General features: G+C 37.8%; 1 protein-coding gene across 3 annotated transcripts in view; it reads left to right on the top strand.

Moving 5' to 3' along the window:
• Positions 1-13,747, top strand: part of PKHD1 (PKHD1 ciliary IPT domain containing fibrocystin/polyductin) — a 414,808-nt gene that overhangs the window by 339,373 nt on the left and 61,688 nt on the right. The window contains exon 60 of one of the 3 annotated variants that reach the window (XM_070584792.1): positions 11,852-11,973. The exons of the other annotated variants lie outside the window; for them this stretch is intronic. Within the exon in view, the coding sequence (XP_070440893.1) occupies positions 11,852-11,928 (77 nt within the window). The 3' untranslated portion in view covers positions 11,929-11,973. Of the gene's footprint in view, positions 1-11,851; positions 11,974-13,747 lie in introns of those variants that run through there. 3 annotated transcript variants of the gene reach the window in all.

Raw genomic sequence — 13,747 nt, 5'->3', positions numbered from 1 at the left:
TAATCTGGGTTTTTGCCATTCATTTATTTGATTTTGTCAATCCTTCTTTTAATTCTTGAGACTGCTAGGGAAAATTCTCCATTAACTAGAGGCCTTAAATGATCAGAATCTTAATTGTCAGGAGAAAAGAAAATTTATTGTGATCGATACAGTAATTACATGCAAATCAAATACTTCTTGACTATATCCTTATTGTCCTTTTGGAAAATTCAGGCAAATTACCTGGAACGCCCACCTCTGTAAAGCTGTACACTGAAAGTGGATCAGAAACAACACAGGGATTCTTCGTCAGTTAAATATTATGAAGACTCCATGTCCTTATTACTAAGACTGCAAGAAGAGAAATATACATTTTTAGAAAAACTTTCAACTGTATTTTCATAGGTCTTCCTTCTGTGTGTTTATGTAGCATTTTATGTAAATGTTCATGTAGCACTGTCTACATACTTTTATTGCAGCACACATCACGTATCGTTATTGTACTTTATCTATTTGCCTGTCTCCTCTTGAATTTTAGTGCTTTAAGGGTACAGGGCCATTTCTCTTTATATCCTCATCACCCAGCACAAATTCCAGGAAATTTATAGTAAGTAATCAATACTTATTTAATTGGAAGCAACTCCAAGCAAAAAATAGATTTCTAATAATTCCAAGTCCTAGAGAAAATTTGGTACATGTGAATTCTCTATTCTTTATTGAAGTCTTAGAAGATAAAATATATAGCAATTACTCATGCTAATTACATTGAGATATGGTAAATCTGATAAAAGTTTTTAATTTCATCAGTAAAAAATTGTGGAAATTTGTTTCTCTCTTATTATGTAAGTATGCACATAATATCCTTGATTTTACCTCTTTGCCTGCAAAGCCTAAAGTAATTATTATCTGGTTCCTTACAGATAAAGTTTGCTGGCCCTGCTCTATAAAATACTTCACGTAAGTTGAAGGAACAATTAGTTTGTAAACATTTCCCTAATGCAACATTTTAGCCCTAGCCTGGACACTGCAATGGTGAATTCTGCCTCTCCCCTCTGTCCGACCCTTCTTTTGTACCTTGTTTGTCTTAAGGCTGAATGCACAAGTACTCAGTAAAAAGTGTTTAATTGATCTATTTCTCTAGCTGCTCAGTTTAAGGGTAAGATTTTGCCTATCCAATTAAAATGTTAATTAATGGGATCCTAAAAAGGCAATGTAAACACAAATATTTATAATGAGAATTATTTCAAGTCTCTTGGCTGCACCGTGAGGAACATGCTCAGAAATAAGTGCTGGAGTCTTCAGACAGATTTAAGTCTCTGCCAAACATTAGAAGTTGGTGAAATCTGTGAAGGAGTGGAGACGATAACTCAGACAGCCTAAGAGATTCCTCTGAATTAATGCAGCAAGCCAAATAAACTGAATTTGCTTCATTCTAATTTAATAATTTCAAATGCAGCATTACCAACACCAACCATAAAAATAGTTCAAAAGATCTGAAAAATTAGGTGACTGTGCAGCAGAGGAATTGCACCAGGTCAAATAAAACCCAGAGTTAATGTCTTGGAATTTCTCTGTCTTTTTCCTTTTTGGTTATAGGGAAGTCCTTGCTAATTTCATTTGTTATAGAGTACATTTTAGGCTCCCTGGATAAGGCAGGTTGTATTGTAAATCCTGCCTAAATTTAGCTTGAATAAACCAGTCAAGAATTTAACCTCTGTTTGACAAACTAATTGGCTGGAGGTATAAAACCATCAGTTATGTAATAAAACTGTATGCAATCAATTAGGGTGAACTGATTATGTTCAGTCGGTTTCATTTCTGAAGAATCTTGTTAGCAGTTGAACTCTTCGAGTTACTTGCCTGACTCTTAGGAAAGGACTCAGCCTTTTGTATAAGCATGAGGTTTTCAATTCCCTGCAAATTTCACAGGGCTTTCGGGTAATAGACTGCATTTTACTGAAGGGAGCAATGTTAAGTGCATGCGGAAAGGATGGTTCTGGCATATTATCCTTTCCTTAGTGAATCACAAATGAGCTATTAATGTCTGATTCCCTCTCCGGATGACCCAGCCGAGGGGCTGGGGTACAGTGAATTAGGAGTCTGTGATGGGGACGAATCCAGTTCCTCATGGGCTGTTGTCTTCCACTGGGAAGCTGCGGATATATTCCAGAGCTGGCAATCCAAAGGAAATAGAAAATAAGAACCCTGGTATGATCCTTAGTAATGAGATGAAAAACTGGGAATCTGGACAAGAGAGGGAGCATTCTGAGAAAGAAGGAAGGAAGGAAATGGAACCTGGAGACATTCCTCAGTCAGAGCTGAACCGAGTTATAGCTATCAACGACATTCAAATGCTCTCTCCATTTATCAAACAAATTTTGATATTTTAAAGTACCATTCATAGTTTCGGGTTTTTTTTTCTGTTTGCATTCTAGGTCTGCTTTGTTCAGAATCTTGGAATTGGAGGTTTTTGTTCACAATTTGTATATTATATTTCAATTACTTTTTTTTTTTTTGAGGAAGACTAGCCCTGAGCTAACTCCTGCCAGTCCTCCCCTTTTTTTTTGCTGAGGAAGCCCGGCCCTGAGCTAACATCCGTGCCCATCTTCCTCTGCTTTATACGTGGGACGCCTACCACAGCATGGCTTTTGCTAAGCGGTGCCATGTCCACACCCGGGATTCGAATTGGCGAACCCCAGGCAGCTGAGAAGCGGAATGTGCAAACTTAACCACTGCGCCACCGGGCCAGTCCCTCAATTAGTTTCTAATTTGTACTAATTTCTCGGAAACGTTTGGTAATTTCATTATTTACTATGAAATCAGAATTAAAGTACAGTACGCTTCCTATGAGTGAGTCCCTGACATTGATCAAGCTAAGGACAAGGTCTCCTAAAATATCCCCAGCTAATAGATTCTATGCACATATTTAGATTGAATAATTATTCATGCACTTGATGATTATTGTTTTTCCATATATATATGCCTCTTGAACACAGAAGCCAAATCTGTCCTATTCACAACTATTCCCAGCATAATAGTTCTCACTAAATATTTGTTGAATTAATGAATGTGGTTCTGGTCCTTGTAGCAGCCCCAAAAGCATGGAGAATGTTTTCATAGTTATCATAGATACAAAAAGATTAAACACTTAGTTCAGGGCTGTTACAGCTCTCCTAAAAAATTATATAATACAATTTTAGAAGATCTTATAGTATTGAATAAAGCATTTTATTATGATTTCAATTGTTCGAGATCAAAGTACTTTCTACAAAACACCTTATTGGAGAATAAAACAATGCTATTTCCCAACTGAGATGCTGGCTGCTTTATATGAAGCATATCCTATGTTATGACCATTGATAAAGATATTTTTTAATAAAGTCGTTCTAGATAAAGATATTTTCTAATAAAGTCGTTCCAGCATTCTTAGATTAAAACTGCCAGCCTATTGTACCAAGTGCTAATGAGGACAGGGAGCAGCTGGAACTCTCATACATTGCTGGTAGAAGTGTGAAGTTGTACAGATATTCTGGAAAATAGTTTGGTAGCTTCTTTTAAAGTTATACATATACTTAACATATGCCCCAGCAATCCTTCTCCTGGTTAAATAACCTAGAAAATGAAAACTTATGTTCACACGTAAACCTGTAGATGAGTGTTGAGATAAGCTTTATTTGTGATGGTCAAAAGCTGAAAACAACCCAAATGTCCTTTGCCAGGGGTATGGATAAACAAGCTGTGATATATCCATCCAGTGGAATACTATTCAGAAGTGAAAAGGAACAAAGTATCAATACACATTGATATCGATAAATGAAAACTGGATGATTCTCCAAGATATGCGAGAGTGAGAGAAGCCAGTGTGAAAAGGTGATGTACTGTATGATTCCAACTAAGTGATATTCTGGAAAAGGAAAAACTGTAAAGACAGTGAAAAGATCAGTGGTTGCCAGAGGAATGGGCACGGTGAGAACCTCAGTATAAGGGGGTAGCACAGGGAGTTTTGGGGCGTGAGGGAACTGTTTTCCATCTTAATTGTGGTGCTAGTTACTCAAATCCAGACGTTATTGAACTTCATAGAACTGTACACCAAAAGAAAAAAATTTCCATATGATAATTTAAAAAATAAAATAAAAAATCTCCCTCCCTATAAGATTTAGATAATCGTTTAAACAACCAAGACATTCTTATAGTCAGGTGGCATCTTCTTGGGCACATCAAAACTGGAGACATGGGGTTTGAAAGCCACAATATAGTTATCTGAGAGGTGGAGAGGTAGAAAAGTCAGCTATAGTATAATTTTTTTAAAGAGAAATAAAATAGCATGATCAAAAAAGGAAAACTGCTATAATTATTCCAAAAGCAAAGTTACAGGGTCTTATTTGAACTCATCACTTTATTGTCCAGTTATGAAGGTTTGCCCCGCTGGTGCTTACTCTGGCATTAATTAATATAACAGCATTTGAAAGAAAGATTAGAAATGTGTTATGTTAGAAATAGCTTTGCTGTAAGGGACATGCATATTGATATGCCAGGAAAACTTGGGCAATTTTCTCACCGCTGAGATTTTTTTTTCACCCAGTCTGGAGTCCAATGGAAACCACGTATTTATTACATGATTGATGCTGGTGCTTCGTAGGAACCATGGGAATTACCATCCTAGATCAGATCATTAGTCTGCTAGTCTAACATCTTGCTTCTGGCTTAGATAATTATCTGATGCTTTTGAGGGACGTTTAAATCTTTCTTCTAAAGCCTTTGACCATTGTTTTATTCTTATTGTTGAGAAGTAGATGAGAAACCTGGGCTGAAGATAAACAATACAGAGCAACTAAGTTCTTTTGTATTTTTAAAATCTAATTTTATTTTGACCATTTTGACGGTGCTGGGTGGATACCAAATGATAAGGGATGTTGGGATGTACTTGATCCAATTCTCAAGGATTTGGTTTTCTACTCTATGATGACTAGACGAGAATGACTAAATAAAAATTCCACCTAATCTAATGGGTTTTATACTTCTAGAAGTCCTATATTTTATAAGAGGAAAAGCAACAGAGCCTCTGCATCTTTGTGATACGACTGCTCAGTGCTTTATGAGCTACAGTCTCAGAGCCACTTATTCCCAAAGAATTGATAACTGACAACTCTTTACACAATTACTTTTAACTGTTTTCTTTCCAATGCACTGCTTTGATTCCTTAAGAATGGAACAGTTTAGTTGGCTAATATAATGAGATCCTTTTTTGCTTTCCTATCTCTAATGTCGTTGCTAAATGTAAAGACCCTGTTTCAGGGCCAACAGCAACTTTTGTAGCGTTTACAGCTTTTTAATGAAGATTTTTTTTAAAGGGATGCCAGATGAGAGACAAACTCTTTTGCAAACACGCAGGAGTTGGAATTTAGGCATCCAGCTCAACGAGAATATTGGTTGTTGTTGTTGTTGTTTATAAGCAGAGTTCTAGATGAGCTTTTTAATTGGTAAGAAGGCAACTGTGACACACGAGTGATAAGTTACCTGAGGACAGGGTTTGTAGAGAATCCTACAGCCGTGGTTTCTCAACTGGGATGCTTTTGCCCCCCATGGTTACACGTGGCAATATCTGGAGACATGTTTATTTGTCAGAACTGGGAGCTGGGGGTGTACTTACTGGCATTTAGTGGGTAGAAGCCAGGGATGCTCCTCAACATCCAACAATGCACAGGGCAGCCCCTATGACAGAGAATTATCCAGTCCAGTATATCAGTAGTGCCAAGGCTGAGAACTCCCGACTCTATAAAGTGAATATGTTTTTAGCATCGAGCACAGTGCCGTTAACATGGTAGCTGCAGACTACATAGTGACAGGATTTTCATAAGGGGCTTCTCAAATCAGACTCAGGGCATAGAGGGAGAGTATTTATTATTGTAATCAAGCAAATTGCAAAGCAATGTTAATCTAACACAAATTTCCTAATATGCATTACAATTATTTCACAGCATGTTTGATTAGGCACACATGCAAAGCAGCTCATTAAGAGGACTGTTACTAGCATCATTTTTTAACCTATGAGACTAAGCATTGCTCTCTTCTCTGTTACAGTTAGTTTTCAAGGATCAGTCATCAGTTTTTCCTCATGTCCCACTATAAATGGCACGTTTTTGGAACTCATACTCCACGGGCTGGGGTTCTCTTGCTCCCACTGACACTCCTCCAGGGCTACAATCCTTTCTTTCACCTCTAGTCTTTTAGTTTGCTAATCCTCTTTTTAGCTGTTTGACCTTTAAGCTTGAAGGAGTTTGGAGCAGAAAATCCTGTTAATTTGTCTCTCTCTCTCTCTGAATTCTGGATCTTGAAAATAAACTCTTTATAATGAGATAGTAAATAATAGGGTATCTGGACCAGGAGGTGATTATCCATTTAGTGGGTTGTCCAGGAGAGAGTTCAAGGGGGACAGACAGGATCGGGTACCTCTGTCCTCCCAGACATCTGGACAGATGTTTGCTCAGTTGGGTGGTGCTCATGTTGGCTTTCACGAATCTTGCTGTGCAGCTCCTGAGAACTAGCCTTCTAAAATCTTCAGCCAGATCTCCCCCTTTCCTGGGGATCAATAAAGCATCTACAGGCTGCAGACCAGCAACACTTCTTGGCTAGCTTAGCGTCTGTCCCTCACGGCCAAATCCTTAAAGCCGAACTGGCTTTGGACCAGTCTTCAGAGTGCTATGGGTTTGCAGACGAGGGAGGACTCCTTTGTAAAAATCACAGCACTGCTTGAATGGTGCTTAGAATTCCTTTACGTGAAGATAGACTTTTAAATCTACCAGAGAGTTGAAAAGTTCAAACTTGTAAATACAAACTGGAGTGCTAGCTTATTAGAACAAGTTTTCATCCAAATTCATATAAGAATACCAGATCCCTTCTTCTTCTGTAGGAACGGAGGATAGTTTTGGGACCCAAAAAGTGAGAGAGGTTGTTTTTCCAAGAACCAAAAAAGCCATCAAAGGCAGACTTTTCCTACTTCAAAATTTCTCTTCGGGCTTTTGCCATTTTTCTGCTGCTCTTCACATCCAGATGTCCAACATATATATAAGACAGCAGGACAGGAAAGAGAAGGGATTAAGATTTCCAGCTAGAATTCACTGTTAAATAATAGAGTTTTATGCACGTTATCTCCACTACAGAACCTAGAAATCTATAATTAATGTAATTCCCAGAGATGTTCACATATACCCATATTGTTATTATTTTAAACCAATGATATTAAATAGCCATTAGTTATCCATTTCACAACCTATGAAAAAAAATCTTCTCCAATAGCGATTTCTGAGACTCAGATAAATGCAACGTTGTTTCAAGCCAAACTATAGAAATGAACCCTAAAAATAGGTTGAATAGATAAAAGTTATTTCTTGATCACTACCAAGTTAACTGATTATGAACTTCAGGATTTCATTTTGTGTTCTTCTTTTTTTTTTTTTGGCAAGTTGGTTCTTCTTTATGTTTGAGAAATAACAGTATTAAATGCTATGGAGAAAGGTTAGAGGGTTGAGATCGAGATTGTATTATAAAGGCAAGTTAAAAGCTTTAATTTATACTTGAGAATAACAAGATATGAAGGGATTTGTGAAAATCCTTTGTTCATTAGATAATGTTTATTTAACAAAAAATGAGTGTTTTCAATGAGATTAAACTGAGGATTTTATTGGAAAGACTTTAAGAAGTAAGGCCTCTGTTCTTTAAACCCTGCTGATTTAAAGAAATATTACTAAATACTTTTAAGTCCATTTTTATTCAGTTCTGTCTGCTTGCCATTGGTTATAATAGACTTAGAACCTTAAAACTTATTTTTTTATTCTTCATTTTCTGTTTTAAAATTTTGGCAAGATTGTTTTCTTTGTGCTTGTTGTTATTCGAAGGTTCCAGCAGAATTTCAGTTCTTCTGTAGTCAGAGCTATTGGAAGAAGCCATGATGTCATTGCCAGCGGGGAAGCTGTTAGCTAGGAAATCTCTGCAGTCCACACTGTGATTGTGCAGCTGCATCTTCTCCTGGGGGTCGGAAGTGATGGGCCCACACCTCCTTGTTTGCCTAGGACAACTCAAGTTCATACTTGCTGTCCTAGCATAATTGTCATACACCCACTCTCAAAAGGTTCTTTGGTTTAAACAATAAATTATAGAGTCCCCCTAAACTTAAAAGACTATATGGAGAGAATGGTAATGGTATCAAGTGGTTCTTTTTTTTTTTGATGGTAGTGAGAGTGTGTGGCTTGTGAAAAAGATCAGTAAAATTAGAGTATCCAGGATGAAACAGAATGTGGTAGGATTTTGGGGGAACTGAGAAAGAAAACATTTGCCGACATTGTTATAAACTAACCAGCCAAAACAGGGAAGGGGAGAAAAGAAAAAAATAAGCATTGTAACAGCAGGGCTATTAATTTTTGGGACAAAGCCAGGTGGTTTGGTGGTCATGCTGGTGGGAGAAGGGATGCATAGGAACCAGAATTCAATGTTACTTTCAGAAACACGACCAAGTGCTAAAAGAACAAGAAAGTATAGTATAGAGGTCAAGGACACGGGCTTTGGAACAGACTGCCTAGTGTTCAGTTTCCTCAAGCTATTTAAAAATGGAAAAGATGCTTAAAGCCTATTTCACCTCATTTCCCTCATCTGTAAAATCCACGTAATAGTAGTACCTATGCCATAGAATTATTGTGAGGAGTCAACGAGTTAATGCTTATAAAGCACGTGAAGCAGTGTTTGTCACACTGTGAGCACTCCATACACATAGTCTGCTGTTTTTATTATTAGTGTTGTTATTATTTTAATGAGCAAAGGAGGGAATGGCTATACCACCATCATCCAGTTCCTTAACTGAAGCTGCACATGCGTGTCCTGGAGGCTGAATCACACGCTGAATTACTCTGCTGCCAGACGGGCTGGATGGGATTCCTCTCTCTGTCACTTATTTGTTCAGCAAATTTCTGAACTTCCCTTTAGTCTGTCTCCACATCTTTCGATGGAGATAGAAATAGCATAGACTTTTAAGGTTTATTGTGATGATTAGACTTGCTCCAGTCCTTGTAAAACCATTCCACACAGGCACACAGTAGGTGCTTAAATGTCAGAAATGTCTATAGGAACCTCTCCCTGTAAACCTGCATATATGATAAGAGATGAGTAAGCTGTTGACTTTCTAAGTCTCTTAAATCCCATCATTCTTAAGTGGTAGGTAATGAGCACATAGTTCATATTGGGGCATGGAGGGGCTGCAGGAAAGGGGGTATGTTTGAGTTGTGTGTGAGATGTCTTGAAAGAAGGAGTAGTTGATACTACAGCTCTGTCATGCAAGAGAGATGATGAGTTTGGGGTCCATTAGCACATGAATCCCTCTCTCTCTCCTCTGTGTGTGTATGTGTGTGAGCTCCGTTAGGGGCATATGTGTTATGAGAAGAAGGGAAAGAACTGAATCCTGAAGAGCACCTTCCCTTAAAGGGTTGGATGAAGAAGGACCCCCAGACAACAACAGCAAACAACAACTGAGGAGAAACAGAGATGAGAGAGGAATAAGGAGATAATGATGGCCTAGGAATTAAGACAAGAGAGCATTTCAAGAACAGCAGAGACAAATGCTATAATTAAGTCAAATATGGTTAAATCAGGAAAAAGCGACTGAACCTTAGAACTGGAGCTGAAGCTTATGCTTCTAATAACATCAGCGAGAATAGTATTAGTAGAGTGATTGGGGCAAAATGTAGATGTCAGTGGATTGAGATCCGTCTCAAAGATGAGAAGTTAATACATAACACAAAACAAAATGAAAAGAAAACCTATCCTTTCAAGGAATTTGAGAGCAAATGGAAAAAAAGGTGGTGTTTATCACATGAGAAAGCTAAACCTGCGTTTGGCTGATGGGAGGAAGCTAGAAGATCCAAGAAATGGGCAATAATGAGTGAGGCGAATCTGCGACATTCAAGGAGGAGGAGGCAGGGATGAGGTCACTCGTGCAGAAGTTAGCTTGGGAAAGAGGAAAGCTACCCAGTTCTTTGAGTTGGCTGAGGAGGTGATAAGGAAGAGTGAATATTTGAAAATGTCAGGGGGAAAAGTGGGAGAGGTAATTCCGTGTGTCCCCAAATTTGTTGGTAAAGTCAGTGACTTGGTCATGGAGTGGAAGGATAGGGAGAGCCAAAGCCTTGAACCCAACAGAACTTTAATCAGAGGTGAGTGGAAGATGGGTTGAGTAATCCTGGAGGCCCAGCTGAGGTTGGAGATAAAGTATTTGTGATAGCACCAAATGACACAGTTCTCAGTTTTGTGTGGTTTTATTCTTTTTTTTTAAAGATTTTATTTTTTTCCTTTTTCTCCCCAAAGCCCCCTGGTACATAGTTGTATATTCTTCGTTGTGGGTCCTTCTAGTTGTGGTATGTGGGACGCTGCCTCAGCGTGGTTTGATGAGCAGTGCCATGTCTGTGCCCAGGATTCAAACCAATGAAACACTGGGCCGCCTGCAGCGGAGCGCGCGAACTTAACCACTCAGCCACGGGGCCAGCCCCTGGTTTTATTCTTTTTAATTACGTGTTTTTCTACAGAATTCTTAAACTTCCCAGGAGCAAAAGTGATAGAAGTGGATGCATGGCTTTGTCAAGGATGGAGATTTTATGTATTGATGTGGGAGAACAATGAGGGATGAGAGAGTGGGAGGACTGAGGATGCTGAGGAGAGGGTCAAGGAAGTGAAGAAGGAAGTAGCCGTTAGACAAGAAATGGAAGGAAGTCAGGAGCGGGCTGATGAACCAAAACTAAATTTCTCAATGAGGTGGAGGAACAGGTGCAGCGGGAGTATAAAGATGAAGAGATTTAAAAACACAGAACAAAATAAACCAAAAGCAGGAGGTTTCCTTTTTTAAGATGTCAGAGATGGAGGGGTCCTGAGAAATGAAAAGGTCCAGGGGAGAGCCATCAGAGTGGGTACTAGCATGGTGATCTCCAAGAGAGAAAATTCTTTTCGTGGTAAATGTTGAAAGGGATCTCAACGATAACTTATTTAGTCTAATCTCAGTTTTAAGATGGAAAGTTTGAAATTCTGAGAGCTAAGGCAACTTGTTAAGAACCGTGAATTTTAGCAAAACTGCTCGTAGAACTCAGGTCCCCTTATCCCCAGTGGGGGTTGTGTTTATAAACCACACTGTTAAATGCTTGAAACAGTGAAGTAATGAATTGCTCAGTGAAGATGGAGACCCTTATAAAATGACCCTAGATTGTGCTTAGAAATTAATAAACCTATCTCTTTCTGCATACTTCATCAAATAAATCCATGGTGTCAAATCCTGACAGCCTACTGTGACCAATGACTTGTATATCAGAGAGAAAATGTAATCCAGGTGACATGTGACATAAAAAGGTCACATTGCCTAGCACCAGCCCTTGCTTAAGTCTAGCTAATTAGTGGTAATTTTGGTTAATTCAAGTGGATGGAGCTCAAGGCAATACTATTTGTGGAATTCGGTCTGATAATTTAGTCACCCTCTATGTTTGAATTAAAAATGTTTTGAGCATTTTTTTTTTTTGAGGAAGATTAGCCCTGAGCTAACATGTGCCGCCAATCCTCCTCTTTTTGCCGAGGAAGGCTGGCCCTGAGCTAACAACCGTGCCCATCTTCCTCTACTTTATATGTGGGATGCCTACTACAGCATGACTTGCCAAGCGGTGCCATGTCTGCACCTGGGATTTGAACCGGTGAACCCTGGGCCGCTGAAGTGGAACGTGTGCACATAACCGCTGTGCCACCTGGCCAGCTCCTGTTTTGAGTATTAATCTACATGGTTTGCAAACATAAAAATAATTTCAGGCCACTGGAGATTATAGAGTCAAACCTTGACTGATTTATTCATTCATAGGTCTGCACACTATTTGCGAAATATTAGTTTATAGCCAACGCAAAGAACATCATGTTATGGCAGGAACATTGGACTAAGATGTCAGGAGAACAGTATTTTTGATCAGTTCACTCTATCTTTGGGTAAGTACTAAACTGTCTGAAACTTGGTTTTCTCATCAGGCGAATGGAAATACCACCTCCCATACCAGCCCTCATTGTTGTTGTGAAGGGCAGACTGTGGCAGGTAAAATGGTGGCAAAGTACATAAAATATGGTTTTGGCTGCCGACTCTGCCACTGAATAGATGAGTATCTATGGTTATTTAACCTCTCTGAGTGTCAGTTTCATCATCTATAAAATGTAAAGATATTATCTTTCATTTTGTTGTTAACTTATATATGTTGTATGTTGTTATATTTTTGTTAACATATAGATATCTATATATATCTATGTATAGGTATATAGATATATAGATATCTATATATAATATATAATATTAACACATATAATCTATATATAATATATAACCTATATATTGTATAAATCTATATATTATCTAAAATAGGTAATATATATCTATATATAATATATAGTATATACAATTATAACATATTATGTATAATTTAACATATAATCTCTAATATATCTATTATCTATTATCTATTATATATGGATTATTATATTTATTACATTATATTGTATATAATTTATATATATTTATATAATGTATATTATATTACTATATTATATATTACAATATATATCTATATAATATATAGATATAGGTATATGTAATGCATACAATATATCTAATACATAAAAATATCTATTATTAACATCTAATAGCAGGAGTTTTAATTACTTGGATATGAAAAGGTATGATATAAATGTAAAATTTTCTTTTTCTCCTTTTGCCTTCTAATTTTTGTTGAAATCTTGTTGCAATTCAGGCAATCTGATGAAATTCATACTCCTAACTCCATGACCTTCTTGCCTCATGTTCAATTCACTGCTCTCTGTGGAAGGAGAATTGCGGAAATGCTATCCTCTATTTCTTCCCTGCTCCTGCTTGCCCCTCTCCTTCTCATTCACTTTTTGCAACGAGATATTGTATATCTTCATTTGTGGTGTTAGGATTTCAGTAGATCAAGAGCATCAACTTTTGTGGAAAACAAGGGAAAATGGAGTATTTGAGAAAATATAAGTTCATATCTGACACCCGAAAGACATATTGTACCAATATGATACCCAGTCCTTCTTGGAAGCATTTTTAGAGAAATTTCCTTATATATTTCAAATATATACACAGTCCATGTGTAAAGTGGATTTAACTACAAATGAGAAGAATACAAACATTCAGTCTGACTGTGAGTGAACCGGAAAAACTCTAGAGTTAATAATGGACAGAAATGGATGAGTTAAGTTTGTTCAATGTAACACATATTTACTGAGTGTCTACTGTGTTTCTGATACTTTTCTAGTTAGTTGGCAGAAGAGTTAGTAGTTAGTTACTCTTCTTGTTAGTAAAAACTAGATAAGAGATCTCTGAGATCTCTGCTCTCATAAAGCTCACCTTCTAGAGGACAGAGATACTAAGTAATACCCATAAAAAATAAGCAAATTATGGACTAGGTTGGAAAGTGACAAGAGCTATGAACAAAATTTTAACATGTTGAGCATCATAAGAGGCAACAGAGTCCATGTGTGGTTGGGCTGAGCAAGGTGGGCCTCACTGAGAAGGAAACATGTGAGCAAAGTGGAAAAAAGTGAAAATGAGGCTCATGGATATCTGGGAGAAGAGTAGAGAGATCTGCCTTGGCAGAGGCCCCAAATGGGGTGAAGGGTCTGAACAGAGTGACCGAGAGGGGAAATAGCAGAAGACGAGGTCTGAGGTAAAGCACCGTGGTTCTTTGCA

Source organism: Equus przewalskii, chromosome 19 (genome assembly GCF_037783145.1).
Source record: "Equus przewalskii isolate Varuska chromosome 19, EquPr2, whole genome shotgun sequence".
NCBI classification, from domain to species: Eukaryota; Metazoa; Chordata; class Mammalia; order Perissodactyla; family Equidae; genus Equus; species Equus przewalskii.
The sequence above is the reverse complement of the archived record's forward strand: the minus strand, read 5'-3'. Positions and strand labels throughout refer to the sequence as shown.